This window comes from Vigna unguiculata, chromosome 11, assembly GCF_004118075.2.
Source record: "Vigna unguiculata cultivar IT97K-499-35 chromosome 11, ASM411807v1, whole genome shotgun sequence".
NCBI lineage: Eukaryota > Viridiplantae > Streptophyta > Magnoliopsida > Fabales > Fabaceae > Vigna > Vigna unguiculata.
The window spans coordinates 10,638,851-10,665,259 of record NC_040289.1 but is presented as its reverse complement, the minus strand read 5'-3'; the positions used below and the strand labels follow the sequence as shown (position 1 = coordinate 10,665,259).

The 26,409-nt window shown below is 32.5% G+C and overlaps 2 protein-coding genes across 3 annotated transcripts; one reads left to right on the top strand and one right to left on the bottom strand.

Moving 5' to 3' along the window:
• The first annotated feature begins 19,109 nt into the window (after positions 1-19,109).
• LOC114169597 (GEM-like protein 1) lies at positions 19,110-21,789 on the top strand. Its single transcript, XM_028054833.1, has 4 exons — positions 19,110-19,348; positions 19,429-19,536; positions 20,205-20,482; positions 21,496-21,789. Exons 1-4 carry the CDS (start codon positions 19,279-19,281, stop codon positions 21,688-21,690), a joined length of 651 nt encoding a protein of 216 aa, XP_027910634.1. The 5' UTR covers positions 19,110-19,278; the 3' UTR covers positions 21,691-21,789.
• Positions 21,784-24,121, bottom strand: LOC114169596. 2 transcript variants are annotated; one of them, XM_028054832.1, is made up of 3 exons: positions 23,134-24,121; positions 22,007-22,171; positions 21,784-21,901 (listed from the first exon to the last, which is right to left on the bottom strand). In XM_028054832.1, exons 1-2 carry the CDS (start codon positions 23,983-23,985, stop codon positions 22,046-22,048), a joined length of 978 nt encoding a protein of 325 aa, XP_027910633.1. In that variant the 5' UTR covers positions 23,986-24,121; the 3' UTR covers positions 21,784-21,901; positions 22,007-22,045. The 2 variants fall into 2 exon arrangements, with proteins under 2 accessions (XP_027910633.1, XP_027910632.1); XM_028054831.1 differs by lacking the exon at positions 21,784-21,901 and having other exon boundaries at positions 21,953-22,171.
• Positions 24,122-26,409: the final 2,288 nt, after the last annotated feature.

Sequence of the window (26,409 nt, the reverse complement as noted above, 5' to 3'; positions counted from 1 at the left end):
TAAGCACGAACACAATCAACAAAAATGAATCTCCCACTCTGAAAATTAAGCAAAAATAGATTGGGTTCTTCAAGTAAAACGCAAATCCAAAACGAAGAAACAACAAAACTCAACCGAACAAAACACTAATCTCAGGGTTTCATTTCATTCTTTGCAAGGAAATCAATGTATACAAAATTAGTTGCTCATGGAACTCGAATCAATAATCAAGAACGAATTGAAATGCATCATTAAAGAAAGAAAACATGACAGAAAACTCAAATTAGAAGAGAGATTGTGCAGAAAAACATTACTATTCGCTCCAATGTGTGGAAGAGTCACAAAATTGCATGAATCCTAACAATGGCTGCCATGAGAAATATTGACCTAAAAAATGTGTTCCCCTCAATTCTGCCACTACTATTTACAAAAATGCCACTCAAGGCTGCAAAATTACAAAATTGTCATTCTGGTCAGCAGAATTACAAAAATCCTACTATGGACTAGGGATACTAGCCCAATGACGTGGACAGACTGATTGACATGGTGTAGATGTGGCAATGATGTGGAAATCACGTGGTAACTCTCTCTTGACCTTAAGATAAATGTCCAAGCTCCAAAATTTTTGACCACATAATACCTAAAAATAATTAGAAACAATAATTAGACCAACTAATGTCAAATTACTCAAAATTTTGAATAATGGTCCAATAAAGCCCAATTGAGGAAAATGCACTAACAAAACGACAATTAAGCACTAAAAAACCTTCAAGAGTAGCACAAAAAGGCAATGTAATAAGAAAAAATAATGACTCATTACTCACAATTTTCTAACCATTGTGCTCAAAATAAACAAAAACGGTTATAAACGACCAACTCATTAACTACCTAGACTCCAACAGCTAATTACCTATAAAGGCTAATTACCCACAACGGCTAATACATTTAAGTTTATTAAAAACCCAACAATTTCTATATCCCTATAACAAACTCTTCATGTACTCATTGTGACACATAACATAGAATTATGATTTTTTGTTGATTCGGTGGTGATGGTGGATGAATCATGCAAAACAAATTTCAAAATGAAATTGCTACTGTGATTCTGGAAATAGTGCAATTCTTGCAACTGTTATGTTTAATTTTAGGCGAAATCGAGTGATCGATGAAGTTGATCAGTATAGGAATTGAAGCGATTTTGATCAGAATTGAGCCATTCCAAGCTTAAATCAATAAGTGTTCATTCAGTGCAAGGATAATCACCCTTTGTGACACTATTCAATTAACTGCTGAACTAAAGTGTTTGATTCATTAAACACAAGAAATCAATTAGAAGCAGTTAGGAATACTAGTTGTTTGATGCATCTTGTTTGAAATGAAATTGAGTCATGAGTTATATAGCGCACCAATGTTGTTTGGTTAAATTCCCAAACCTTATTTGTGCAACAACAAATGTTTAGCAGTGATTGAGGCACACACAACAGGTTTATGTGAATTTTTGGCTACATATTCACAATTATAATGATATGAATCATAGAAATTGGACATCTAAACAATAATAGGCTAGTAGCGGAAGTAAATTCAATTGAACACACGAGAAGTGTTGTGAAGGGAATGTATGTAGGTCTACTCCCTTCCTATAAATAGATGAGGTACTCTCTTCTCTTCTTCTTAAAAACTTCATTTGCTCATTCTAATCTCTTATACTACTTCTATGAGGTACTTGCTTTTAAAATTCTTTAATTTGATTATATTCAAATAGTTCCTATTTTATATTAACTTACTTGCATAATACATCAATTAAAAGGGTTAATCTTCCTAAACTGTTGTAGGCTTCTTTTTTAAAGTTCAAAAAGAAAAAAAAGATTATCCAAGCGGTTATATATGGTCAATGAATCAATGTAGACCGACACCTTTATTTTGTCGTTATTCTTCCATTTTTCTTTATTCGTTAAATGGTAATGAATCTGGAGTTGCAATTCATTGAATCAAAGTTAACAACTAAATTGTACTTTTGAAGCTAGAAACAACTGGGTCTTCGTGATGTAATTAAAGGTTAAGATGATGTTCTGGAAATATTTTTTTAGCAACACTATTTTGATGATCCAATGTTATTTTATTTTTTCATTTGGTAAAGAATTTGCACTTAGTGAGACTTATACCTTCAAATTTAATTTAACTTTTGATGCATTAATTTCTTTGTCTACCTGATAACGCTGTCGTTGACGCGTTCAAATTAATACTACTAAACTATAACAACTTCAGTATTGTTAAGAAAGTATTCAACAAAATAGAAAGGGTAAAGTAACCCAAAGTCGTTTCCCAACGAACACGGAATTAATTTTTAACAAATTAGTTCTTATAAAACTATACAAATGAGTTAGTCAAATAAAATAAAAAATATAGGGAATTAAGATAAACAAAGATAGAAATAAAATTTAAAAGATAAAAAGAAATAAAAACAATAGTAAAGAAAATAGATTGATTCCATTGCTTTTTCAAAATAGATTCATCATCGGTTATCTAAAGATTATTGCTCAATTAATAATTGTTATAGATTTACAAATTAATCAATATAAAGACTCAATTAATTTGTTGGCGTTCTCACTTTTAACCAAAGTACAGTCTCAATTAAAAGTGAGAACTTTTAGATTATCCACTGTAAATTCAACCAAAGTATAGTCTAAATCAAATTTTACTATGCCTAATCATGTCTATTCTTTTATCTCCTCACCAATAAAAAGCTTAATTAATCAAAGTAAAGTCTCGATTAATTTTCGTTAGAGTAAATACCTTTAACCAAAGTAAAGTCTCAATTATTGGTAAAAACTCATTCAATCACATGAAAGTTTCTAAATAAAATCAAAGTAAAGTCTCAATTAAATTTAAAAACCCTTGGACTCATATGATCAACATGCATATAGATTTAAAATCATTACTTTTTACGTGATTCAAAGATAAAAGACATAGATAAATTAAAACCTCAACAATAATAAAAAGAACAAAGAAATTATTTCATTCTAACCTCAGAATCCATAATGAAATTACATTGGAACCAACCCAAAAAGTTTAGAACTTCATGAATGCAAAATAAAAATAAAGATAGAAGAATGGAGAGAGAGAAAGGAAACGAAATTAGCCCCCCCCCCTAAGGGTTCCAAAACTCCGAAGTCCCGAGCTTGTTCCTTCTGCTTCTCCCTTGGTGTCTTTATATAGGAATTGGACTAGGCTTTTCTGTTGCTAAAATCTCTCAAATATCTTTTAAAATAAAGGTAAAGATAAATATTTAAAAATATTTGGAGAGATATAGACTATTTGACAAATATAATTGGTTGATAATATCAATATCTAATATAATTAAATTAATTAATTAATTAAAGATATATGATAAATTATCACTAAGTAGTATTTGTATTAATTTTCCAAATCAACCCTTTGCAATCTTCTTAAATTATCTTCTAAGTAATTCAATATCTTCAAGATATATTTGTTTGTTGTGGAACTAAAAATATTCAAGAAGATCTTGTCATATCTAAAAAGATTTGGTAGTTATTATCTTTTAATATTTTATGATATAATTAAATAAGATAATTATTTTAAAATATCAAATAAAATATCTAAGATATATTTTTCCCAAATTATCTTCTATCATAAAGATAAAGAAAACCGTAAGGTCCAATTTTTTTTGTTGCTCTCTTCTTGGCTTAGCCAAAGTTCTTCACTTTTTCAAGTTTTTCTAACCGTCTTCATGGAATGCTTGGCTTGGATTTATGTGATTTTGATAATTTCCTATTCTTGGATTTATCTTTAAGGTGTCATGAAGATTTAAGCAATTTATTTCCACACCTCCATGAGCTCAACTTAGCTGCAGCTGCACTAACACACCTTAAAATATCTAAAGAACATTTATGCAACTAAAAAGCTATTTTTAACATGTTTTTGTATTTGATGCTCAATAAACTGAATTATAGGAAATCCCAATTAAATCAATCTTTAAGCACACAAATTCAATTAAATACCCAGAATTAAACATTAAATGATGGCAAAAATACACACTCATCATACCCACACACTTATCCTTTTGCACTCCTGGGCAAAATTGAGTAATTTCAAAACTTGTTCTGAGGTATTTTATTTCACATCAACACTGGATCAAAGGAATGAACATCATTGGAGACAAATCAATCTTCTAGAAATCAAATTATCATGTATATACAAACGGAAATATTCTATTTTTCACACATGAGTTAATCTTTTAAATTCACAAGACAATCAATTATGAAAGAAAGTACTCAAGTTAAATGTGTATTTTCTCACCAAAATTCGCTCAAGTGTTTTGGCTTGTGTTTTCACTAAAAATACTCATGCAAGTAAACACTTGTAATACTTAACAAGACTCTAATATTCACAAACTTTCAGAAAACATGCATTCAAAGATCATGAGGACTCTTTTACAGGTTATAATAGGGCCGAGGCAAAGGTAGGAAATATTCTAGGATTTTTGGGTTTTTGAAATTAAAATATAGAAAGAATAATGGTGCATAATTTCAAAAACAACTCTTTTGTGTTTATTGCTTGTTGCTCTCTCTCTCTCTCTTTTTAGAAAGCAATTTTTTTTTTTTCATTTCAACACTTTTTCATCAACAATTTTTCCTTTTTCCATTTTTATTAATTTGTGGGTGAGGTACTCACCTACACACTTTATTCCTCAACCATTCCTGAACACAATCCATTAGCTCATTCTTTCTTCATAAGGTAGAATATGGTCTTTTTCTTTTCAAGGTTATGCAATAGGCTTAAAACAAGAAAAAGAGGTTTAAAGCGCAAAGGGGCTACCAATGGATTAATATCAAGGTGGGCTTATTTGGCCAAGTAGCTAAAAACAAGAAATGCCTCAATCACATCAAATCATGCATATTCACCTAAGATGCAAAACAAAAGAGTCAACCTAAACATTTTAGTATAAACAAACATGAGCAAGCCACTCAAGAAAAAATAGGAATGACACATAGCAGTTCATCCTTTACATTAAGACTCAAGATTCACAAGGTCAAATTCTTTCACAAAAGATTTAATCAAGAAATTCTCAAATCAACTCAATTAGCAAATCATAGAAATAGTCCACTCATACCAACATGACTTTTATTTTTCCAAAATTATGATCATCCCAATTACTAAATCAAATCCCAAAATCCAATGTCCATATGTTTTATTGAAAGCGGGGAAATATTTTTGTGGATTTCTTATGAGAATTTTTTTTTTTAAGTTTCACTTAGTAAAAAGTTAATACTTTCACAATTTTCTCAAAAAGAAATCACAATTTTTTTATGAAAACAAAACAAAAATTGAAAAAGAAAAAAGAAAAATCTTACCTACAGTTTGTCTCCCCCACACTTATTTCAAAAAAATGACTTTGATGGACTTATTTTGGGGAGGAAACAAAAAATTGTGACTTCTAGCTCAATCTGGCCATATGTCAAAATTTATTTTCTTTAATTTTATAAAGTACAAGTCAACTTGTACAATTTTATTAAAGAAAACAAAAACACATATTTTTGAATTTTTTTTAATATTCTTAAAATTAAAAATAGAAACAAAAAACAAACATGCATGCAAATTAACTTTTTTTATCAACAATGCTTCCAAAAGAATATGAGTCTAACCTCTTTTCCTTTTGTACCAACCTTTCTTCTTTTTCTGCAGCCATGTCAACAAAGATATCCACTGAAAACTTATTTACATCATTCATATCAACAAACTTGATGTGTGGAGTGTGTGGCTTCAACTCAATTTGAGCATCATCAGGTGCATTCGGATGGTTAACCGGATCATCAGTAATCCTTGTAATCTCATCTTGTGAGCACAAATTTTCACCTGGTGTTGTTGACTCTACTGCTTCATCATTAACCAAGTCAGTTGCAATAATAGATGCTTCAGCTGCATCTTCGAATATTGTTGGCTTTTCAACTGCACTTAGTTCCTCTATTGTATTATCCTCACAATTTTGCTCTTGAAAATGATCATGTGTACTCATATCCTCATAAACGGGTACAACTTTATATTCAAATTGAGCATCATCAACATATCCATTAGTAGATATGTTTGTGTGAGAATCTTTAATTTCTTCATCAACTTCAGCAACATCCTTAATATGTCCATCAGTAGACATATTACTATGATAATCATTATATCCATCAGTAGATATATCAATGTGATGTGATTCTGCTATTGGTTGTTCAGACTGATTCTGCAAGCTTTGTGTGACGGCATTCATCATCTCTTTCTGATCTGTCTGATTCATCTTCATCATTTCAGTCATCATATTCATCATATCTTCCAAAGTGACCTTTCTAATTGTATCATTCATTAGCTGACTCAAATCTTCAAACATTTGTTCAGCTCTGATGGCCAACTTCAGAAGCACATCTTTGATTTCATGACGAAGTTCGTTAAAATCTGGATTTTCAGGAAATCTCTGATGGGGTTGAGGGGTGGTATTAACATTTACAAGTAATTCTATGAAGTTGTTCTTACTTGCAACCCTCAACATATCAGACAGTATTTGCTTATTTTCATACCACTCTTGCTCAATATTTCTGCATCATTGATCAACTCGCAACCTTTCATCCATGGACTCTAATTTCTCTATAACTTCACCCATTAATATCATAACTTCCCTGTAGGATGGTCCATTGGTTGCTTCAACTTGCTGTGGTGGTACATATTGTTGCTGAAAACTATTTGGAACATACGGTTGCTGAGGTGGACACTCAAAATATGGTTGTTGCTCATATCCCAAAAAAGATTATCTAGGATATAGATCATTAAATTGTCGTAAAGTTAACCCACTTATATCAGGTGCAGAAGTAGGTGTGACAAATTGTTGCTGAAAATCACGTGGTTGTTGTGGATAGCAATTGTAATCCATTTGAAAACTACAATGTTGATTATTTTCGTATGAAAAATTATTTTGCATTTTTGAAAGAGGTTTTCTGAAAAGAAATAAGTTGAAAGTTTGTTGAGTAGACTTCCAGGAAAGTACCTTATCTTTCCTTAGCCAAAGTTTTTCCCAATTAGTTTCACAAATTTCCCAACAAAATTCCTCAAACAAGAATTATGCTTAAAAAAATAACTAAATAAAATAAATAAATGTTACAACAAAAATTGAGAAAATAAAATGATAGTGATAAACAAAAAAAAAATAACAATAAAAAGAATAAATAAATAAATAAATAAATAAAATAAATAAGAACTAAAATGATAAAAATTCTAACCGAGTTCCTCGGCAACGGCGCCAAATTTGACAACGCTGTCGTTGACGCGTTCAAATTAATACTACTAAACTATAACAACTTCAGTATTGTTAAGAAAGTAGTCAACAAAATAGAAAGGGTAAAGTAACCCAAAGTCGTCTCCCAACGAAAAAGGAATTGATTTTTAACAAATTAGTTCTTATAAAACTATACAAATGAGTTAGTCAAATAAAATAAAAAATATAGGGGATTAAGATAAACAAAGATAGAAATAAAATTTAAAAGATAAAAAGAAATAAAAACAATAGTAAAGAAAATAGATTGATTTCATTGCTTTTTCAAAATAGATTCATCATCGGTTATCTAAAGATTATTGCTCAATTAATTATTGTTGTAGATTTACAAATTAACCAATGTAAAGTCTCAATTAATTTGTTGGGGTTTTCACTTTTATCCAAAGTACAGTCTCAATTAAAAGTGAGAACTTTTAGATTATCCACAGTAAATTCAACCAAAGTACAATCTCAATCACATTTTACTATGCCTAATCATGTCTATTCTTTTATCTCCTCACCAATAAAAAGCTTAATTAATCAAAGTAAAGTCTCGATTAATTTTCGTTAGAGTAAATACCTTTAACCAAAGTAAAGTCTCAATTATTGGTAAAAACTCATTCAATCACATGAAAGTTTCTAAATAAAATCAAAGTAAAGTCTCAATTAAATTTAAAAACCCTTGGACTCATATGATCAACATGCATATATATTTAAAATCATTACTTTTTACGTGATTCAAAGATAAAAGACATAGATGAGTTAAAACCTCAACAATAATAAAAAGAACAAAGAAATTATTTCATTCTAACCTCAGAATCCATAATGAAATTACATTGGAATCAACCCAAAAAGTTTAGAACTTCATGAATGCAAAATAAAAATAAAGATAGAAGAATGGAGAGAGAGAAAGGAAACGAAATTAGGCCCCCTTAAGGGTTCCAAAACTCCGAAGTCTCGAGCTTGTTCCTTATGCTTCTCCCTTGGTGTCTTTATATAGGAATTGGACTAGGCTTTTCTGTTGCTAAAATCTCTCAAATATCTTTTAAAATAAAGATAAAGATAAATATTTAAAAATATTTGGAGAGATATAGACTATTTGACAAATATAATTGGTTGATAATATCAATATCTAATATAATTAATTTAATTAATTAATTAAAGATATATGATAAATTATCACTAAGTAGTATTTGTTAGAATTATGGTGCTTGATTTAGTCCCACATCGCTTAGAATAGTGAGATGTGGTTCTCTATTTTACTATATAAGAGACTCTATGTAAAGCTTTAAGATACACCAGAAATACAAATACTTCCTAGTGTAGTCGTGGACGTAGGCATATACATTGTACGCCGAACCACGTTAAATTCTCTGTGTCTATTTTTCTCTCCTTTATTCTTTCCTTTATTGCCTTGTTCCTAACAATTGGTATCAAGAGCCATTTTTCTTAGTATGCTCTGTGGTTGCAGCATTGTCTGATCTTCCACATTAGAAAAGATTTGGTTTCTATTTTTTCTTCTTGGGGATCTCAGTTTAGAGAAGTAGTGGGAGCTTTGGTCAAAAGCTGCAGCAGAAGCTTTGGTCAAAAGCCGCAGCAAGAGCTTTGGTCAAAGGCAGTAGGAGCTTTGGTCAAAGGCAGCAAGAGCTTTGGTCAAAAGCCACAGTAGGAGCTTTGGTCAAAAGCCGCAATAGGAGCTTTGGTCAAAGGCAGCAAGAGCTTTAGTCAAAAGCAGCAGGAGCTTTCGTCAAAGCAGCAAGAGCAATGGCATTGGAAGAAGGGAAGGTGAGGATTGAGAAGTTTGATGGCAGTGACTTCGGGTTCTGGAAGATGCAGATAGAGGACTACTTGTATCAGAAGAAGTTGTATCTACCCTTAACAGGGCAGAAGCCAACTGACATGGAGCAGGTGGAATGGGATTTGTTAGATCGGCAGACACTCGGTGTGATCCGGTTGACATTAGCCAAGAATTTTGCGTTCAACATAATGAACGAGAACACAACCGTAGATTTGATGAAGGCATTGTCAAATATGTATGAGAAGCCATCTGCAGCCAATAAAGTGTATTTGATTCGCAGGCTAGTCAACCTAAAAATGGGTGAAGGTAACTCGATTACTAATCATATTAGTGAATTCAATACAATTATTGCGTAGTTGACATCGGTGCAGATAACATTTGATGATGAGGTGAAAGCATTAATTTTATTATCATCTCTTCCGGAAAGTTGGAGTGCAACTGTTACTACAGTTAGTAATTCTGCAAGTAATAGTAAGTTGAAGCTTGATAACATCCATGACTTGATCTTAAGCGAAGATGTTCGCAGGAAAAGTTCAGGGGAATCTCCCAGTTCTAGTTCCGGTTCAGCATTGAGTACTGAAACTAGAGGAAGAAGTAGCCAGAAAGGTCGTAATCAAGGCCGAGGCAGATCAAAGTCTAGAGAGAAATCAAAACCAAAATTCCGGAATGATATCACTTGTTAGAATTGTCAAAAAAGGGGTCACTTTACAAATCAATGTAGGGCTCCAAGGAAGAACAACAAGAGGCAAGATGATGATCAATCAACAAATGCAGCAACTGATGAAATTGAAGAAGCACTATTATGTAGTCTAGATAGTTCTATTGACTCATGAATTATGGACTTAGGTGCGTCATTTCATACTACACCTTCCTTAGAACTATTATCTAACTATGTTCCAGGAAAGTTTGGGAAGGTCTACCTTGCAGATGGGAAATCTCTTGATATTATAGGAAGAGATGATATCAATATCAGAACCTCTAATGGAAGTGTGTGGACTTTGAATAATGTCAGACATATTCCTGCCTTAAAGAGAAACTTAATATCTATAGGGCAGTTGGATGATGAAGGTCATTACACCACCTTTGGAGATGGACACTGGAAAGTAATGAAAGGTAATCTTGTTGTTGCTCGTGGGAAGAAGCGAGGATCTCTTTACATGATTGCAGATGAGGATATGATATCAGTTGTAGAAGTTGGAAACAGTTCCTCTTTGTGGCATCAGAGGCTTGGGCATATGAGTGAGAAAAGAATGAAGCTCATGGTCTTAAAAGGTAAAATACCTAACTTGAAGCATGTTGACGTTGGACCTTGCGAACATTGTATCTTTGGAAAGCAGAAAAAGGTTAGCTTCTCCAAAACAAGTAAGTCGTCTAAAGCTGAAAGACTAGCACTAGTGCATACAGATGTTTGGGGGCCAGCTCCAGTGAAATCTCTTGGAGGTTCACAATATTACGTAACCTTCATTGATGACTCTACAAGAAAGGTATGGGTTTATTTTCTTAAAAATAAATCTGATGTGTTTTCTGTGTTTAAAAGGTGGAAATAGGAGGTTGAGACTCAAACAGGTTTAAAGATTAAATGTTTGAAGTCTGATAATGGTGGAGAATATGACAGTAATCAATTCAAGGAGTATTGTTCAGAGAATGGGATCAGAATGATCAAGACGGTTCCACGAACACCAGAACAAAACGGTGTGGCAGAAAGAATGAACATAACCTTGAATGAAAGAGCAAGATGTATGAGAATCCAATCAGGATTACCCAAGGTATTTTGGGCATATGCAATAAGCACAGCAGCCTATCTCATAAACAGAGGACCATCAGTTCCTTTAGGCTATCAATTACCTAAAGAAGTATGGTCTGGAAATGAGGTAAACCTTTCACATCTGAAAGTTTTTGGTTGTGCTTCATATATTTTGTTGAACTCTAATAGTAGAGATAAATTGGACCCTAAGGCAAAGCGATGCTATTTCATTGGCTATGGATCTGACATGTATGGCTACAGGTTTTGGGATGACCAAAACAAGAAAATTATCAGAAGTAGAAATGTTACTTTTAATGAAAACATGTTCTATAAGGACAGGACTGCAGAATTTGCAAATGCAAATAAAAAGCCAGAGCAGGTATCATTAGAAGAAGTTTCAGAAAGTGATGTAGCCAACAGAAGGCAGAATACAGAAGTAGAGCCTGAGTCAGAGCTCAAGTCAGAGTTTGGGTCAGAACCTGAACAGATAGTAGAGTCAGTAACTCTTGAATTACCGACTAGAAGGTCTAGCAGAACAATTGTAGCACCACAAAGGTACTCCCCTTCATTGCATTACTTGTTGTTGACTGATGCTGGTGAGCCAGAGCATTTTGCTGAGGCTATGCAGGGAGGTGAATCTATTAAGTGGGAGCTAGCAATGGAAGATGAGATAAAGTCTCTTCAGAAGAATAAGACATGGTCTTTAACCAAGCTTCCAGAAGGAAAGAAGGTTTTGCAAAACAGGTGGGTCTATCGGTTAAAAGAAGAGCCAGATGGCAGCAAACGATATAAGGCCAGACTCGTAGTGAAAGGGTTCCAACAGAGACAAGGAATTGACTTCACAGAAATTTTCTCTCCTGTTGTCAAGATGACTACCATCAGAGTTATCTTGAGTATAGTAGCTGCAAAAAATCTTCATCTGGAGCAGTTAGATGTGAAAACTGCATTCCTACATGGAGATCTTGAGGAAGAAATCTTTATGGCACAACCAAAAGGTTTTGAAGTACAAGGCAAAGAGAATCTTGTATGCAAGCTTCATAAAAGTTTGTATGGGTTGAAACAAGCACCGCGACAATGGTATAAGAAGTTTAATGAGTTTATGAGAAACTCAGGATTTCACAGATGTGAAGAAGATCATTGTTATTACGTGAAGAAATATGTTGATAGTTATATCATTCTTGCCTTGTATGTTGATGACATGTTGATTGTTGGTGCTAATATGGCAGAAATTGACAAGTTGAAGAAACAATTGTCAGAAAATTTTGAAATGAAGGATCTTGGTCCAGCCAAGCAAATTCTTGGTATGAGAATTTCCAGGGATAGATCTAAAGGTATTCTAAATTTATCTCAGGAAAAATATATAGAAAAATTGCTTAGTAGGTTCAATGTTGGAAATTCTAAAACCAGGAATACACCTTTGGGAACTCACTTAAAGTTCTCAAAAAGGTAATCTTCTCAGACAGAGGAAGAAGAAAATCACATGTCTAAAGTGCCATATGCATCTACAGTAGGGAGCTTGATGTATGCTATGGTTTGCACCAGACCTGATATAGCACATGCAGTGGGAGTTGTGAGCAGGTTTCTATCCAATCCTGGAAAGGAGCATTGGGAAGGCGTGAAGTGGATATTGAGATATTTGAAAGGCACTTCAAAGATGCATTTGTCCTTTAAAAGAAGTAATATCACTTTACAGGGGTTTTCTGATGCAGATTTGGGAGGTGATTTGGATGGTAGAAAAAGCACAACAGGTTATATTTTTACGTTGGGTGGCACAGCTATCAGTTGGAAGTCCAAACTTCAAGGAAGAGTCTCCCTTTCAACCACTGAAGCTGAATATATAGCTATCTCAGAAACAACATAAGAGATGATATGGTTGAAGAATCTTCTAAAAGAATTAGGAAAAGGGCAAGATGAACCTTCATTGTTCAGTGACAGTCAAAGTGCCTTTTGTCTTGCTAAAAATCCAATTCTTCACTCCAGATGCAAACACATTGAATTGAAGTATCATTTTATCAGAAACTTGATAAATGATGGAGATTTGATTTTGTTGAAGATTCCAGGTGCAGAGAATCTAGCTGATATGTTGACCAAGACTATCACAACAACTAAGTTGAGGCTTTGCATTGCCTCAACTGGCCTTCGAGAAAATTGATGATGAAGGCACTACACTAGGTGGTAATGTAAATCAAACCCCAAGTGGGAGAATTGTTAGAATTATGGTGCTTGATTTAGTCCCACATCGCTTAGAATAGTGAGATGTGGTTCTCTATTTTACTATATAAGAGACTCTATGTAAAGCTTTAAGATACACCAGAAATACAAACACTTCCTAGTGTAGTCGTGGACGTAGGCATACACATTGTACGTCGAACCACGATAAATTCTCTATGTCTATTTTTCTCTCCTTTATTCTTTCCTTTATTGCCTTGTTCCTAACAAGTATTTGTATTAATTTTCCAAATCAACCCTTTGCAATCTCCTTAAATTATCTTCTAAATAATTCAATATCTTCAAGATATATTTGTTTGTTGTGGAACTAAAAATATTCAAAAAGATCTTGTCATATCTAAAAAGATTTGATAGTTATTATCTTTTAATATTTTATGATATAATTAAATAAGATAATTATTTTAAAATATCAAATAAAATATCTAAGATATATTTTTCCCAAATTATCTTCTATCATAAAGATAAAGAAAACCGTAAGGTCCAATTTTTTTGTTGCTCTCTTCTTGGCTTAGCCAAAGTTCTTCACTCTTTCAAGCTTTTCTAGCCGTTTTCATGGAATGCTTGGCTTGGATTTATGTGATTTTGATAATTTCCTATTCTTGGATTTATCTTTAAGCAATTTATTTTCACACTTCCTTGAGCTCAACTTAGCTGCAGCTGCACTAAAACACCTCAAAATATCTAAAGAACATTTATGCAACTAAAAATCTATTTTTAACATGTTTTTGTATCTGATGCTCAATAAACCCAATTATAGGAAATCCCAATTAAATCATTCTTTAAGCACACAAATTCAATTAAAATACCCAGAATTAAACATTAAATGAGGGCAAAAATACGCACTCATCACTACCATATCAGGAATGACATCCGAATGGTCATGAGTTTTAGTATTTCATCTTTACTCTAAAGTAAAAATTTATTTTTATGTTTGTATATATAATCATAAAAATTTCAAATCAGAATACCAAATAACAATTATATAAAATATTATCCAATTACACACCAATAAAATTTCATGACAATCAAAACATCTATTTGTTTTGCAAATGTTAATGAAATAAAGGTCATAACGTTAATAAAATTAATTTTTTTTAAAATTATAAAAAAAATATTCAAATTTAAAAATATTTCAAATGCCTTTTTTACTTTTTTTTTCTCTGTAAATTCTAATGAAATCTATTTTTTTATATACTAATAAAGATTATAATACACAAATTGAACATAATCGAACAAAGAAAAAATATTAAACTAATAATATTTCAATTTAGACATACATATTTTTTATGGCAATGATATTAAATTATTTTATCACAGTAAGTGAAATGTCTTTATACAATTGTGATTGTAAAATTACACTTATAAGAATGAGTTAGAAAATTAAATTAATAATGTTAAAATTCAACAAAATAATATTCTACGTAATAAAAATAAATAACAAATAAATATAGTAACATAAAGTCAAATTGACCAATGTGTGATGTAGAAACAATTTAATACATCATTGAAGGAAACTGCACAAAGGATATGTGCTTGAAAAATTAGTCATCGCAATCCCCCATTGAGTAGCTTTGAACTCATTTTGAATATATTTTTCTTCTTTTATCATTCATAGAGCTTTATTGTTGAGGAACATTAAATGTGCAACATTCTTGATAGATAATACTATTTATCTCCCTGGGTTGCATAATTTACAATAAAAGAGGTGATAAAAGCGCACACCATACTCGGTAGATAGCTAGGCAACAATTGAAATAAGCTTGCGTCAAGATGGTTGGTAGACAATGCAACTTTAGCTCAATTCCCAAAAGATATTTGAATGAAACTTGTATTTAGCACAAATATCTTTTGCAACAAATGAGACATTTCCTACATTACAAAATTAAGTTTTTAAGAATTTTGTTTGGTAGTTTAAAGTTTGTTTGCACTTATTGAGTGATCATCATCTAACACTTATCAGATGAAGTAGAAAGATATGCATGGTGCTTTATGTTCTCTACTTTTTTGTTCTAAATACTTAATCAAAATCATAGGGTGTTGAAAATTTCCTTAACAACAAAGTGGTTTTCATTCAAAGTTTGTTTGCACTTATCAAATGATCATTATTCCACACTTATCAGATGAAGTTGAAAGATATGAATGGTGATTTATTGTCTATCAATCAAAACATTTGTTTTCTTTTATAGGATGTTGAAATGTTCCCTAACAAAAAAGTGGCTTTTCATAGTTTATCTAAATATCCATGTTTATATATGAAAAAATTACTGAAATTTTCACTTGAATAATTTATTGCTTTAATTAAGTGTAATTTGTACATATGATGTGAATGTGAAGGACATGTTTAAGTATGATGTATGGATTTGATATCACAAATCTAGAATGATATATGAGCCAAGGAGGGAAGTATGTGTTAAGAAAAAATGTAAAAAAGATCCCTAACTTCACTAATTGTCTAAGTCATGTAGACTAAGACATCAAGTGGTGAGAAGTTGAAGGAAGGTTTATTGTATCATCATAACACATGTTATGTATGAAAATTAAATCATGATGCATGTTGAGGTCTAGATATGAATATACATTAAACTTACTTTAATCCATGGAGTTGAGGAATGCATACCTAAGGTACTAAAACAGGTTAGGTGTTAAATATTTGATTGAGAGAGCTTAAAATGGTTTTCCAAAAGTATATATTCCTTATTGAATATCTTAGATTTGTGGATCCGTGTGTGATTTGTACATATGTATATGCGTTTGATGAATAAAGATGATAGAATGTGTGGAATTGTAATTTTCAATGTTAACATGAATACATTTATGATTTATGGCTTCTTTGATAGTTTTTTTTTTCTTCTTCTTGATAATTGTTTTTGGAAGCTTATGGTTGAGTTTTAAATTTATAATTAATATTTTAGAAAATTATTATTTAATTTGATATTCTATCTTAAGAAGTGAATTTTAACTCTAACTCAAACCCACAAAATCAATTTATAAGGTGAGATTTGCACCCACTTTTATATTGCAAATCTACCTTATCTTTAGCCGATGTGGAATCTCCAACACGCCCATTTATGTCAACGCATATAAAGTGAGCATGAAGTTAGACATTAATGGATGGTCAAATAGTGAAAGGTACAACAGACACAACAAACAACAAATCTTGCTAAGATATGTTTCAGATGACTCTAATACCATCTTGAAACTGAACTTTAAGCCTAAGTCAATCTCATAAAACTTACTTACATTTGAGGTATCTACCTATATAGTGCAAATCTATTTTTATCTTTAGACGATATGAGATCTCCAACATTCTAGAAAGTAATAATATTTAAATTTATGTGTCATAATATGTGTTATTTAAATTTAAAATGTTTAATAAAAGTATAATGATAAGTGTCAAGAATTAGTAAATTTTCCATTTGAAATCGACACTTATCATGTATCAAATGGTGTTATTTGTGTATAAAACAAATCGCCTTAGTTTAAGATATAAAATGATGTATTAAGAATTGGAGTTTTATGAATTGTAATGACATTTTGTTGTTTAGCAATGAATATAAGAGAAAATATTAAGTATGCAGCTGAGTCGGAGTCATTGGTGTTGAGCTAAGGAAGTAGAAAGTATAAGACAACATATTTTAACTTTATGGCTGAGTACAACAAATGGAGTTGAGCCTCGTGAGGAAACCTTCTTTTCAAGGAAACTTGGAGCACAAATCCATGAGGTTGAACAACCAAGAAAACTCTTCCAAGAAGGAAAGGTCAAGTGTTAAGCACCAAGACAAGGGGCTAAGATGAGAAGAAAACCCACTTGTGAAGAAACCCTTATGGTTGAGTACCAAAAGTTGGGTTGAGCACCAACCAAAAATTCCTATAAATAAAGACCTCATGTCTTCATTCTAAGCATTGAATGGAGGCTCAAATATGCAGTAGTAGAGTAGGAATGAGTTTGTGAGGTTAGAAAGACTATGTTCTTAGTGTAAATATTATATGTCTATATGCTGTTGGATTTGTATTACATCTATGAGTAGCTGATTTCTCTATGGTGATATCAATGGAGCAGTAATCTTCTTATGCTTAATGATTTGGTTCATGCTTAATGTTTGGCCCCCAATGTTTTGACTCTTAATGTAGGTATTAGGCAAATCTTGTGTCAAGGAATTGAGCAAGTTGTTTAAGACATAGATAGGCATGACCAGAGGGATCTGTGCATTCTTGGCCTTAGAGAACATGGAAAGTAATATCCATCACCAAGATTATCTTTAGACATGAATATATCTAGTTTAGCTTAATAGACATTTGGAGCCTTAAGTCTCTAAGATTGAACCTCCATAAGGTTACTAAGTAATCTTGCTACAAGAGGAATTTGCATAAGGTTACTTAAAACTTTATCTTAAATCAATCAATTATGCATATCTGAATTGGAAATATTTGAAGGTTTTGTATTCATTGAATCTATAATAGTTGTTTCTAGACATATAAACTAAATTTAACCTCCACTCGACTCAATCTATATAATTACTATTATCTATATTTACTTGCATTCTCTATCAAAATCCAAAAACCCTAAAAAGCAAACTACCAATATATTTGCTAAATCTATGTGAATACGATACTTGTTGATACTACTATGCACCAATGCACTTGCTGAAAAATGGTTATCGAGAAACATTCATCATATAATATATGTTATCTTATAAATTAATACTCACATAAATATATGCATCTTTTATTTGATTTATATAGTTAGTTTTTCTTAAAGTTATAAATAAATTATTTAAATTTTGTAAAATTAATAATATGAAAAATATAGTTGAATATTAAACACATTATTCCTTGTATTTTAATTACAATTATAATTTAAATATACATGTAATGTATTAAAAGAGGGGGAGAGAGTTTATTCATTCCTATGTATCAAATGTAAACATTTTCCTTCTTTAAATAAGAAATACATTATCATAAGAAGATAAAATGAGTGATAAGATAATACTATTATGTAATAAATATTGAATTATAATATACTCACTCAATATATAATAGTACATAAGTATATCTAATTTTTTCATAGAAGGTCTTTCAAAAACAATCCTCTGTCTTAATTAAAAAAAAGGATAAAAACATATAAAATAAAACAAAGTCCTTATGCAAACATCACGTGTCATCAACTTGTTCTTTTTAGTATCATATTCTAATATTTGGCAGCATCTATCTTTCGGTGTTATGTTCCTTTATCCTCAACCTAATCCATCAATCATAATATGCACAGTTACTTGGCTTCGATTCTTAATTCATATCTTTTTTTTTTTTTTAAATATACAGAACATTTAGTTTTTCTCTTTCTTGATCCATATTTTATGCATTCACACATAATTTTAACTCTATTTGATGTGTGAGATGTATTGATCTTTCACAGCTGCTAAACAGCACATGAAGAAAAGAAATTAACGTTCACTGGTAATTAAAAGATTCATAATATATATATATATATATATATATATATATATATATATATATTTATAAATCGTGATGAATTCGTGATGTTTCCTCAAATCAAATGCATTAATTATTCTTAGTATCACTACTAATAGAAAAATAGGGATTATAATTTACTAATGATGTACTGGTCATTTTGTAGGAAATTATATTATTATGTAAGTTTTAATTAAGAATGACATAGTAGATATTTATTATAATTTTGTTAGTTATATTTTAATATGACATAATAAGTATAATTTTAAAATAGTGTTTTGAGTTTGTTTTCTCTCTCATATTTGTCTTTCATTGTTGTCATTATTTATCTGTTCATGTAGGAATACCCACACAGTATCATTGTTTTATATATGTGTGTGTAAAAAAAATTATTTTTATATTACTATGAGTGTCGTTATTCCATCTTTTATGAAAATTGAAGAACTAAAATAGAAAAAAAAAAAAGATTAAATGTACTACCTAAACAACTTTGATGTGTTAAATGTTATACAGTATCTAAAATTTTCTCCTTTATTTTATTCTCACACATATTGGACCCACAAATATTTTTTTCTCGTGCACATCATTTTCAACTCATTCAATTCATTCTATTCCATTTTATCCCTCTCCCTCATCTCAATCTTCTTCTTTGCATCCATTATTGATTGTCAAGGTCTCTTATTCCACCTCTCAAAAAATTATTAACTGAAAAAACACAGAAGAATCTTTGCAAAAGTTAGTTTGAACAAAAGCATGTCCAACAATGGCAGTAACAACAACAACAATAACCCTTACGTTCATATTTCCCCTCTTCAGACCAACCGTAAGTGGTTAATTTTTCAAGATACTGTGTTCAGTCAATAATTCCCTTTCAGTTTGATTAATGGCAGTTTACGTTTTCAGGTCCAAACCCAATGGATACTGTATTTGGAGCATTAAACCAGTGCAGCAGGAAGGTTGGAGATGCAACTAGAAGAGCTGAGATAGTGGCAGATAATCTCTGGAATCATAGTGAGTTTCCCTCAACTTTCACTTTCATTTATTCTTTTTCTTTTCCCCAATCATAATCTCAAGGGAGACACAAAGAAATTTATATAAGATTCGAAAATAGTATTTCTAATTTAAGATTTCAAGCCAATAAGTTATCTCAGTGAAAAGTCTTTTCAGAAAACTGTGGATTGTTTGAAAGAACAGACTAAGAATATTTTACATGATAAATGATCAACAAATTTATAAAAAACTTAAAATATCACTTCCAGCATAAAACTATAAGATTGTAGGTTTATAATTTTTTTTCCATATTTATTTAGTATGGAACTTCCCCTCAGATTAAATTTTTTACTAATAGAAGTATATGCTTTAATTTAGGAAAGGTTAAATTAAAGTTTTGAACTTTTTAGCCTATTTTTATCCAATTTATTTCAAGAAAGTGAGCTATGGGCTGATGGTATTACACTATCAAGTAATCAATGGACAAAATTTCTAAATTTCCTGTCTTGGCATGGAAACTGAATTCTCAAACCTTCTTACCAATCATGCAAGAATTACAAATCTTTCAGATAAGGTATTTCTATCTATAAATTGTACATCTGTAGACTCAAGTTCTAATGTATTTTATACTAAAGTTTCTTACAAATCTATAGACTTAAATTCTAATGTATTATATGTATGTACTGCAGTCAGAATTGGTTCGAGTGTTGCTGATGCAGCAGTGGCTAGAATTGTTCAGGGAACAAAGGTGCTTGCACTAGGAGGGTCTGATGCATTATTTCAACAATCATTTGGAGTTTTCCCGGGAGAGAAGCTCGTAAAGTCCTTTGCTTGCTACTTATCAACATCCAGTGGACCTGTCATTGGGACTCTTTATATATCAAATTTAAGATTTGCCTTTTGCAGCGATTATCCACTCTTTCATTATCCATTCTCCCTGCAACAAAACCAGACTCTGCATTACAAGGTTCTTTGACTTGTTTCCTTTGCAATAAAGTTGTTTGAATTTGACCATATCAGCTGACCGATTGGTTGCTAGTAATCTTCTAGCACAAGAAATCCAAGATAAACCCCATGAGTTAAATTGCAATGGTTAGGATTCTAAGCATCAAGTTGGTACCATTCTAAGTAAAAAATGAGTCTGAAGAGCATAAGAAAGAAAATTCACGTACCCATTATCATTAAGGTTTTGGTTTAGAGCTAGTATTTTGACTTTTTTATATGGAATACTCTGATTTGTTGGTACTGAATGAACATGTAAGTAATGTAAGTAGTTGACTCACATGCTGTTGTTTGAGGGGAAGTACTAATGTAAAAAATCTCACACATGAAGATGATACTGTCAGGATTTCAAGATGTCACAGTAAGACCCATCCATAACTCGCATTAAAATGTACCAACTAGAAAAGGATTTTTGCAGTCAAAGTAATCAAAAGTTGTTATGCATAGTAACATTGATGAAATTTTATAACTATTGTTTTAAAGTCTTAACTAGAGTGATTTGAATTGAATTGTACGAAGTCTTACCCTTACATATGCATAGAGGTTGTTTCCGGATTCAGATTCATAACCAACGATCGCTAAGGCGTAACTTTAGTGTTGTCAAGACTCACTCTCAATTCTGTTACTACTTTCTGCATGTATTTATTTGTTAATGGTAGTTTTTGTTAAATGAAGTATTAGCAGTAGTAATGAGCGAATCAATGACATCACAGATTCACAAGCAAGGAAGCACAGTGACTCTGATTGCATTTATATGTAAATTTCTGAACACTGTATCCTGAAAAATCAATACACCTTGTTGATTCTTTTGTTCTGGTGTGAGAAAATGAGTAATAAAATAATACTACTCTCATTGACACATTTTTCATATCATCTTCCAAATACACTAAAAAGTAGATCGACTATTTCAGATCTCTTTAAGGATGAAAATTGAAAACCCTTTGCATTTCTGATATTTTTGCGTGGTGTTATAAATAGGTGGTGGTGCAAGTGGATCAGTTAAGCACGGTTAGTCCTTCCTCAAATCGATTTAACCCTGCAGAAAAATACATCGAGCTTGTGACAGTAGATGGTTATGAATTCTATTTCATGGGGTTCATAGCATATGACAAGGCTCTCAAGACTATAAGAGAGGTTTTACAGCAATATCACAACCATTCCAGAGAAGCTTGAATGATCACAAAGCATGAAATATTTTCCATATGTCATGGAGACACCTTAGAATACAATGTACCCTTTACATGTCAAAAGTGAGAACTTGTGTTTAGGCAAGCTGCAGTGAGTTAGATTTTGTTGAAAATATTAGTATATCTCAAGGCTCTCATATTTCTCCACCTTCATTTTGCACTCCATTATCCAATTTATGTTCATCCTGATCCCTTTCCTAGGAAGAACATAGCAAATAGAACAGAACCATCAAAAGAGAGTTTACAAACAATGTCTTGGAGCTTTTCTTTTTTCCCCCTTGTAAAGACAAAAAAGTTCATACTTTAAAAAAATTAACATTATTACTACTCTGATCAATGCCTTAGGTTGGCTCCTCAACTCGCACATCACCATGCTCCAAACACTCAGCTTTATCATCTGATTCGCAGGGCTGGGAACCATCTTTTCCATCACCATCATTAACAACGTCATTCAAATTAGGCTCACCCTGCAATGTAGCAACTCCACACCAAATTTGAATTCTCTCATGTTGGTATATAACAAGACATGGTCAAAAGTTAAAAGAGAAGATAGAAAAAGCAAAATTAATTAAACCCAAAAATAATGCCAAATAATGATATAATTGCTTTGTTGCTCTCTTATTAGGATAAAAACTATCAAAACGGGATCCTAGTTCAAAAAAATCATAAACAAATTGACAAATCATAAATGCAGTTCTTTAAATACTTTTAGTGTTCAAGCTAAAAATTCCACCTTAGTTATCCTTATAACAAAGATCTGCATAAATGTCAACAAAAGTTATCGAATCAACAGCAAAAATACCTTAAAAGTACATCTAAGCTTTGTCCAAACAAAAACACTTCAAATTCACGTCAAACTCTTGAAAAAAACTCTATTCAGAGAACATCATCAAAAACTGCAGCTAAGTGTTGTCTAAATAAAAACACCCTAAAGCCTCCTCAAAATTAAAACTCTAATAGAAGAATAACAAAAAATACATTAAAAACCGCATCTATATTTAGTCCTAAATAAAAACACCCTAAATTCACTTCAAAATCTTGATTAAAACCCTGATAGGTCATAGGAGAACATCTCTAAAAACTGTGTCTAAGTTTGTCCAAAATAAAAAACACCCCAAATTCAAAAGCTTGGCTAAAACCCTGATAGGTCATAGGAGGGAGAACATCTCTAAAAACTGTGTCTAAGTTGGTCCTAAATAAAAACACCCCAAATTCACCTCATATTCTTGACTAAAACCCTGATAGATCATAGGAGTGAGAACATCTCTAAAAGCTGTGTCTAAGTGAGTCCTAAATAAAAACACACCAAATTCACCACAAAATCTTGACTAAAACCCTGATAGGTCTTAGGAGAACGCAACATCACTAAAAACATCTTAAAAACTGCTTCTATGTTTTGCCCTAAACAAAATCTTGACCAAACAATTACCTCTGCCTCAGCAGGCGTACTCGTCTCCAGCCCAAGAGGCTCCCCTTTCATCACAATGGTAGGAAGCCGATCAGCATCCCAACCCAAAACCTTGCACAGGGCCATACCAAAGCCCCTGTGCACCCCTCTCTTCAACGTCCTCAAAATCGACATCGAATGCTGAACAAGCGCAACACAGTCCTTAAACCTCTTCCCATGATTCTTCTTCCCAATTGCCCCACACACCAAGCAGCAAAACTCTCCACTTTCAAAACACCTCTGGTAGTACCCTCTGAGTTCATCGTCCTCCAAGAACAATCCCACAAAGAACTCCTGAATCTCTTCCCATGCCCCATCATCATCATTATCATCATCATCACCGTCACCATCACCATCACCATCACCATCACCATCATCATCATTATCCCAGTTAGAAAGAAACTCCTTCAGAGCTTTGCACGCTTTCTTCTGCACTTGCACTGCCGCAAGCCTCTCCCTTTCTTGCTGAGGCACGTCAGACGAAGGGGCTGGACCGGTCTTTGGCTTGGCCCAACAGGTGGATGGATCCGGGTCGTGTCGAACAGGACTTGGCCATTCCGGGTCGGGTCGTGCGGAGTGATCCCTATCACGACCCTTTTGCTTCTTCTCATTCTTCTTCTTCTTGAAGGAGATGGATGGGACCCGGAGGGATGATCCGGTGCGGGCAGGTGCAGGATAGTGAAAACGGAGAACGTGGCTCGTGTATTGGGGCTGAGGAAAGTGAGTGGTGGTGGTGGTGGTGGTTATGGGGGGTTGTGGAGGACCTTGGTGCCAGAGAGAGTGGAGGTAGATTACTTCGTCTCTTAGCTTCTCTACGTCGTAATAGGGATTCATTGTGTTATTTTGGTTTGGAACTATAGAATTTGAAATTAAGAAAATCCTGGTGATTGGTGTTGATCATGAGAAAGTCAGTGTTTCTATTCTTCTACCCATGATGAGAGTTTCTTTCACTTCCTAATTACGTGGTAATGTTACAATTTTTCTAACCTATTTGACTCATGGGTTCATAATTTCTTTTTCAAATTAGTTTTCAATTTTTTTTTTTATAAATTAGTCGATTTGCTGTTATCATTTATATTCTCAATAAACTCACGATAGACAACAATCTTGTTACATAAATATTTTTTTAAAAATTAAAAACAAAATTATAAGGTCACATCAAATTCATAATAAAATTACATCGTAAATTTTTCATTATAAGAAAAATTTACGATTTCCTTCACAAAAATTATTTCACACTTTAAATTTCATATATTAAGAAAAAAAAACGTAAATTCTTCATCATACTGAAAAATTTATCATTAGTCAATCATTCACATTTCAAAAGAGACATTTAATTTTTAGAAGTTTTTGTTTTATAGGATTTAGTATTAACTTTCTTTGGTCTACCCTATCAAGTTTCTTTATAGTTTGAATTGGATCATCATTTTCCTCGGTATTAGAATCTTTTCTCTCATCAAACATATTATCCCATTTAGTAGTTATTTTCAATTCATCTACAAAATGAGTCTCCTTAGACGTCAAAAGATTAGGAATCGTCGTTAAACTACTACGAGTTAAATCTAATTGTTGAACTCTATTGACAACGAGAGTGACATCCTCCAAAAAAAACACATCAACCAAGAAATCATATTCCACTAGCACAACACCATCAAGATTTTTAACTAGAGAAGATCCATTCACAACACAGATATTATCATGATTAATCATCATTGACTCAGTCTTTAAGAGAGCAACACGTTGTACCATAGGCTGCACCATTTGAGATAAAGAGCCCTTAGTCTTATCCTATGCATCAACCACCATAAGACGATAATTTTTTTTATTTTGCACTAACTATGTTCGTCCCACCAGAAATAACATTGTCATCATGTTATAACCATTTACAATTAGATAGATCATGACCAATCATTTTATAATTTGAACAAAATAGAGACAAATTTCTCATGCTCCATATCAAATCATGGTTTTCCACCAAATTTTGATTATGCAAATCAAATAGCAAATCAAATAACAAATCAAACATCAACCAAGACATGTGTACCAATTCCACATGCTATTGAGAAAATCGTTTTTGGCTACCAATACTCCAAAAGAAAGTCATGAATGTGAACACAACATTGAGTTTTCGTGAGTTTCATGGAAGCTGAGACAAAATCTTTTGTTCAAGAAAAAAACACAAAGAATGTCAGGAGATAAATTCCAAGTTCCAACGACCAAATTCTTATGTCTTCTAAAAAAGAAGAAAATTCATAAAAACCTTTACCAAGTGGATTGCCTTTCATTGACCAAATGCTTCAAAGCCACATCAAGTTTTGTACAAAGTTCTAAATGTGTAAGCATTTTATCCCTTTTTGTCAACAAAATACATCCATGGAAATTATTTGTGCACTCCTCTAAACCCATAAGATAAACTTCTTCAGAAATCTGCACAGAGACCATATCTCCCATTATACAAAGAGAAGATAATTGAGACAAAGGAATATCACACGCATTATTAAGAACCTAGGAAAATATTCCCTTTTATGCCCACACATCACTAGTGCAGAACTGCGTTTTTACATCGCCTTATAGGCCTCGGTTATTGCGGAACTGAAGACTATAAGGACATAGTGACATTTTTTAAATTTTTCGAACTTTTTGCCTTGAGTCCCAATCCAACCGAAGCCTATAAGGGCTTTTATGCTTCGGTTATCACTCAACCGAGGTCTATAACGCGTCAGAGTTCCCCAAATTTTCAAAATTGCCACTAACAATAGAGGCTTTGGCATCAGGTGGAATAGGTATGAGGCCTATTCCACTTTATGCCTCGGTTATTAATTGAACTGAGGCCATATCCCTTGCTTAGGGTCCCAAATTCTCGAACTCAACACTGTTCATCTTCGTCCCAAACTCGAAGTTGTTGTTTCTCTCTACGCGAACTCCATCACACTTCGTCGCACCATTGTGCCACCGTCCACCACAACCACTATTGTGCTCCAACGAAGGTTGTCATTGCTTCGTGCCACTTTGCTATGGCGTTGTGGTTATACGTCAACGGTGCAGGAAGGTGGGTTTGTTCCAGCGAGTTCGTGTTCGTGGTAGAGAAAAATGAGGTCCTACGCAATTCAGGGGTTGCTACCGCAATAGTCTGGTGTGGTTGCTCCGATGAAGGTTCAAAGGTGTTGTTGTGGAGGAACTCTAGTTCGTTCCAACACCTCACTCGTGCTTTGGGGTTTCATGTTTGTGGCAAATGACTCGCGTTCTTCTGTTCGTGGT

Bases quoted from the DNA above. Each gene is read 5' to 3' on its own strand.
- LOC114169597 (XM_028054833.1), top strand. From the start codon at position 19,279: ATGTCCAACAATGGCAGTAACAACAACAACAATAACCCTTACGTTCAT. The intron at 19,349-19,428 runs GTAAGTGGTTAA...TTACGTTTTCAG, and splicing joins TTCCCCTCTTCAGACCAACC to GTCCAAACCCAATGGATACT. The intron at 19,537-20,204 runs GTGAGTTTCCCT...TATGTACTGCAG, and splicing joins AGATAATCTCTGGAATCATA to TCAGAATTGGTTCGAGTGTT.
- LOC114169596 (XM_028054832.1), bottom strand. From the start codon at position 23,985: ATGAATCCCTATTACGACGTAGAGAAGCTAAGAGACGAAGTAATCTAC. The intron at 22,172-23,133 runs GTAATTGTTTGG...GCTACATTGCAG, and splicing joins GTACGCCTGCTGAGGCAGAG to GGTGAGCCTAATTTGAATGA.